The 6,000-nt window shown below is 40.4% G+C and overlaps 1 protein-coding gene across 2 annotated transcripts in view; it reads right to left on the bottom strand.

The window, feature by feature from the left end:
* Positions 1–222: 222 nt before the first annotated feature.
* The window catches only part of CBX5 (chromobox 5), a 30,162-nt gene continuing 24,384 nt past the window's right edge, over positions 223–6,000 (bottom strand). For both annotated transcript variants that reach the window (XM_084879019.1, XM_084879020.1), the window contains exons 4-5: positions 3,609–3,709; positions 223–683 (exon numbers count right to left, since the gene is read on the bottom strand). In XM_084879019.1, the coding sequence (XP_084735145.1) occupies positions 533–683; positions 3,609–3,709 (252 nt within the window). In that variant the 3' untranslated portion in view covers positions 223–532. The remainder of the gene's footprint in view (positions 684–3,608; positions 3,710–6,000) is intronic.

Below are 6,000 nucleotides of genomic sequence, written 5' to 3'. Positions count from 1 at the left end.
TGTGTTCTCCCGGGTAGAGCTGAATGAGGGTGGGAATGCCCCAACAGGCAGGCAGTTGCTATTGGCTTTTTAAAAACGATGGGCAACATCTTTTCCATCCCAAGATCTCAAGCAAAGGCTAGCTGGTCATCAACATGTTTTTGAGAACCGAATTTCACCATCATTGTAACAAAATCCCCCAATCTAAAAGTGACCAACCCTGAAAAGATCGAGACTCTCAGGTGATTAAAAAGTTAAAATTCATCTTGAGGTCACAGGGGAGCAGAAGAAAGAGACCAGGGCAAAGGACACAATGGTGGGACTTTTACACACAGTATGCAAATGCCTGGTCTTCACAGAGAGACACTAATCAGGAATCAGACCATCAGTTATGTTACAAGAAAACCAATACCAACATTTCTCCCGTGGAGCACAGTGATAAGCACATTTTTGCATGAATGTGTTCGGGATAGAAGGGGTAGGTAGGAGGGAGAGGAGGCAGGGAAGTGAATGTATTATGTACAAAGAGAAATGACGGAGACCACCCCCTTCTTTAGCTCTTTGCTGTTTCTTTCTCTTTGTTTTCCGCATCCTCGGGATATGCATGCCACGTCAGTCTCTCTTCATAAAACGCTATCACAATCTGTGGACATTTTACATTAGCTTCTTTCGCAAGAACCAGGTCTGCTTCATCTGTGTCTTTCCTGGGGAGAAAGAAAAGGAAGGAGACTTAAGAGAAGAGGAAGTAAGACTGAGAGTCTGTCCAAATATAGGTTCCTGTCATTTGCTGGATTTAATTAACTTGATTTCCTCTTCATCCTGATTTCAAAGTGAGAAGAATCCTACCAGTTCAACATTTTCTTTTAAAAATGTTTATTAAATTTATTGGGGTCTAATTTAATCTTTTCAAGGAGAAATTTAAATGAATTAATTAAATGATGGTAGTCCCCCTCTTACTTGTGGTTTCACTTTCTGCAGTTGGTTACCCAAGGTCAACAAATATGAAATGGAAAATTCCAGAAATAAATAACTCTCAAGTTTTAAATTGTGTGCCATTCTGAGTAGCATGATGAAATTTTGTGCCGGCCTGCCTGGGATTTGAAATCATCCCTTTGTCCAGCGTATCCACGCTATACATAAAGATATCCTGAGCCTGGCCAGTGTGGTTAAGTGATTGAGCAATGACCTATGAGGCCCTGGTCACGGTTCGATTCACAGTCAGGGCATATGCCCAGGTCTCGGGCTCAGTTCCCAGGTCGGGGGGAGGAAAGGGGATGTGTACAGGAGGCAGCCAATCAATGATTCTCTCTCGTCATCACTTTCTTCTCCCTTTCTCTCTGAAATAAATAAAAATACCTTGAGAGAGAAAGCGAGCACATAAATTTGATTACAGTATACTCTTCTATTTTATCACTAGTTATTGTTGTTAACCTTTTACTGTGCCTAATTTATAAATTTAACTCTTTCATAGGTATGCATGTACAGAAAAAGAACAGTACATATAGGGTTCCACACTATCAGCAGTTCTCAGGCATCCAGTGGGCCAGAAGCGGGGAAAGGTTGGGATGTATCCACCACAGATAAGGGAGGATGACTGTATTACTAAATATTGCATTGGTGAATACCGTTTAACTACTACATCAGACAAAAGAGAAATCTTCACAGCTAAAATTTAGTTGATTAGTAGATTTAATCAAAAGGCTAAAATTATATAAATTCTGTTGCCATAATTTTTATTTGTATGTGTGAGTATGTGCGCGAACACACAATCAAACCTACATTCACTCCTACTGATTATGCATAAAGTGATCAATCCAGTTTCTGGATCATCTAAGTGAAAGCATCCTAAACCCTCCTCATCTCTTGTCCTTTTAAACATTCTTTATCTTTTTAGCCATAACTGTGGATTGGAATAATAAGAGAACAGAAATTTAAGTCAGCCACAGTATTTATAAAAGGGAGAGCAGGAAAAATGTAAAATCTAGTACTAAAATGAAATGTAGGAATTAACTGCAAAGTTCAACTACGGAAGTTACACAGGGTCTGCTACAATATAACAAAAAATATAGCAGTTCCTTAACCAGGATTCCAAATGAAGAAAAAAAATATTTAAATCAAAATTCCACTGCGATGTGAGTAAAGAGAACTATGTCCTTGTCTAGAAAATGTTTATATCACAGAGGTAAGTATTATGAGTGAGAAGAGGAGGGGAAAACACGTGGACTGTGGTGCAAAAGTTCATATGTGCCTATAAGTCATAAGCAGCACATATAATACAGTGGAAAAGCAATCAACACAGCTTACTTCTGAAAGAGTATAGTGACTCTTGAAAAAATAGGCTTTTGAGTAATTAACCAGCAAAGTTTTGATCAAATAGCTGGTTTTCAAAAAAAAAAAAAAAAAAAAAAAAGCCGGTTTTCCTCAGTGGTTGGAACGTTGGCCCTCAGACTGAAAGGTCATGGGTTCAATTCTGGTCAAGGGCAGGCTTGATCCCCAGCGCTGTTAGGAGGCAACCAATCAACAGGTCTCTCTCAAATGGATGTTTTTCTCTGTCTCTCTCCCTCCCTTCTAAAAACCAATGAAAAGAATATCCTCGGGTGATGATTAAGAACAACCACAACAAAAAGGCCAAATTGCTGCTCAGAGAAGAGAAGAACCCAGGAACTTCGTAGGGGATCATCCCTGGCAGGCAGGCCGGCCCCACCCCAGGACCAAATAAAATGTCACACCTTTTTTTTTTTTTTTTTTTTTTTTTTTTTACAGAGAGGAGAGGAGAGGGATAGAGAGTTAGAAATATCAATGAGAGAGAAACATTGACCAGCTGCCTCCTGCAGGCCCCCCACTGGGGATGTGCCCACAACCAAGATATATCCCCTTGACCAGAATCGAGCCTGGGACCTTCAGCCGCAGGCCGACGCTCTAGCCACTGAGCCAAACTGGTTTCAGCTGTTACACCTTTTGATTATACAACATTTACGGTAATTGGCTTCCTCAGTGGCACCAGAGAACGAACCCTCTATTTAGAGAGCAAGCCTAAATCATAAGCTCAGCGCACTGGGATACAGGAGGCAGCGGGGCCAGACCATAAAACACCCTGTCTTTTAGAAACCAAACTGAGGGGAAGTGACTACACTTTCCCCTAAGAGCCATTCCCTCCACCGGATGAAATAACTTGGGCTTTGGCCAGTATCATCCTTAATGCTTTTTGTTCAGATTATTTTTCTTTGAGACATTACTCAGTGGTCTTGGTCCTCAGTGATGGCAGAAAGCCCACTCGCTCCTATCCCATGGCCCCAGGCTCATGGTCTAATGGTAAATGATTCAGAACCGTGTAAAAAAACAGTGGTTAGGTCATGTTTATATGTTTCCTACCTCAAATCTACCCTTTTCGGGTACCTGAGCTAATATAATTTGGCTTAATTCCAAAACTTAAGAATGTCTCGAATTCTTTAATTCATTCCAAACCATAATTCTCATTTAATACAGATAGTTGGTGTCAATGAAAGGTCCTTGACAATCAAAATGCTTGGTTGGGAAATACGCCATCTTCCCTCCCTATCTTCCATACAAACTCAAGTTACTGGCAAAAGAAACCCCACAATTGTAGAGTAATATCCAATGGCTCTCACCATTTCATTAGGAACATTAAATCGCCACAGGAATCTGTCGCCCCAATGATCTTTTCTGGTTCCAGTCCTCTCTCAAAGCCCCGAGCGATATCATTGCTTTGCTATAAATAGAAGATGAAGAAAAGTTACAGCTGGGAAAAAGTTAAAACCTGTTTCTCAGCTTAGCAAAGCACCACCTAATTTAATATCACCAGATACCATTTTTGTAATAAAAGTCTTAAAATTTAAGAAATACAATACTGGGTCACCTAGTGACAGTGATGCCAAAAGATATTTTTGCAAGAAGATGCTGTTGTCCCTCCAGTATTCCTTCAAGATTAGAAGTGGCCCCTAAAACTCTTCATCCTGGAGTCATCAATGGGAACCCCACTAACCCAATCTCCTTAATGATATCAATTGCTTCTGAAATGATAAACAAGTCCATGTTTACCCAAACTAAATCCTTTTTTGGATTATAAACTTCAACTATACTACATCTCTCCATCTTTACTTTTTCAGACTTTTAGTTTACTTTAACACTGACCCATATTTTTAATACTTCTTTTCACAAAGTCATCTGTATTTATGAAAGAACAGAGGTACGAATGATTCAAGGAAGTACCGTAAAACAACAAATTTCTTTCAGAGTTCACACGCTGCATTACCCATGCTCTGGCAGAAGAGGCCCTGGTCTGTGCCTATTTGCTCCTGATGTGGATGAGTCATTAGCATTAGAGTACAGAACTGGACAGTGATTAAAAAACAAGCAAATTGATTATTCTCTAAGAGAGTATTCAAATTTGGCCAGAATGCAATCTAGGTAAGGAGCACAGGGTCTGATTCAGTTCTGATGGCACTGGTGAGAACAAAATGGCAAAATTTTATGCAAAGTAGGTAATTTTTAATTTTGTTGTTTGTTTCAGAGACAAGAAGGGGTAGAGAGAGAAATATCAATCGGTTGCCTCCTGCATGCATTCCCAACTGGGATCAAACCCAAAACCTGGGTACGCGCCCTGACTGACACTTTTTGGTGTGCAAAATGATCTTCCAAACAACGAAGCCACACCGACAGGGCACAAAGCAGGCGATGTAAAAAACATTATTATGGAAGATGAAGACTGCACAAATGAACTCACATCTGATGTCTAACTTTCATAAAATCTCTTTGATCTGACACTCACCTCCCTTGCTCTCTTCTGAGACATACAAACATTCAGGGTCCAGGTGGTCCCCAAAGATACCAGAACCCACACTGGGAAGGAAATTCCATGCATGGATCAAGGGAGACGCTGACTCAAAAACATAGCCTTTTGGGGGAGCTTTTAAGGGGAGGAGGTTCCCAGATGTGCACACAGATGCTCACAGCTGGAATGCTGGCACAAGAACTGAGTCATAAATCATAGCTGGAAGCTGAAAACAGTTTGCCATATAGGGAGGGGGGGAAGAAAAATGTTCAAGCTGCTGAATAGGTGACGAGGCGAGGAAAATGCAAAAATCATCACACAGGCAGTAATCTTAAATCAGGCATAATGCCGACTAACAAATTTTTCCGCATTACTCTAAAGAAAGGCAACCCCCTCCTGTACCTTTAAAACTTACAATCACCTATCTTCCTAGCTGCCCAGATGACAGCCACCAGCACTGTTGAGAATGCTGTCGGGGCCCCAGATGGGCATTACAATATAAGGGATGAGTGGAGATTGTTTTCAAGGTCGGCAGCATCAGAACGTGGCCTAGGAACAAAACTCTGCTGTGGCCAGTAGCTCTAAGCCAGACTGTTCCTTTTTAAAAAGAATGAAACCTTAGGTTGAGGATATAAACACTCCATGTCACAAATGGCTAGTCAGAAGTCTTACGCTGTGTTGTTTTTTGGCTTCTTTACTCAGCTGGAGAATTAGTCAAATGACAAAAGCCAGAACACAAAGGATTAATTATAAAAAGGTAGTATAAGTATACACCTGAGATGTATATATTAATCAGTTACCCCAATAAATTTAAAAAAGAAAAGAAAGAAGAACCAAATCTTAACTCCTTAGAGAAGGAAAGGCATTCTCAAATTCTTTATCAGTTTATTATAATAGTCTAGTTTAATCATAATGATATACACCTCACCAGAATAGAGCAGTTTTACAAATAAGGCAAAAATAAAATCAAGGAGGGAAACAAATAAGGATGCAGACACAAACCCAGAGTCCTTTTTCACTTGCAGCCTCCAACCTTTCACTCTTCTAACAATTCTTTTGGGAAAGCTCGTCTCCCATTTTCTCTCCTATAGAGACCAGATCCAACTCACAGAAATTGAATTTAACTGGTCTGGGGTACATTTTTGGCTCTGGAGGTTTTTAAAAGCATACTCCCCACACCCCCATGGTTGTAATGTACAGCCATGGCTGAGAACTAATGCTCTACAAAG

Source organism: Pipistrellus hanaki (genome assembly GCF_964339955.1).
Source record: "Pipistrellus hanaki genome assembly, chromosome: 3".
NCBI classification, from domain to species: Eukaryota; Metazoa; Chordata; class Mammalia; order Chiroptera; family Vespertilionidae; genus Pipistrellus; species Pipistrellus hanaki.
The sequence above is the reverse complement of the archived record's forward strand: the minus strand, read 5'-3'. Positions and strand labels throughout refer to the sequence as shown.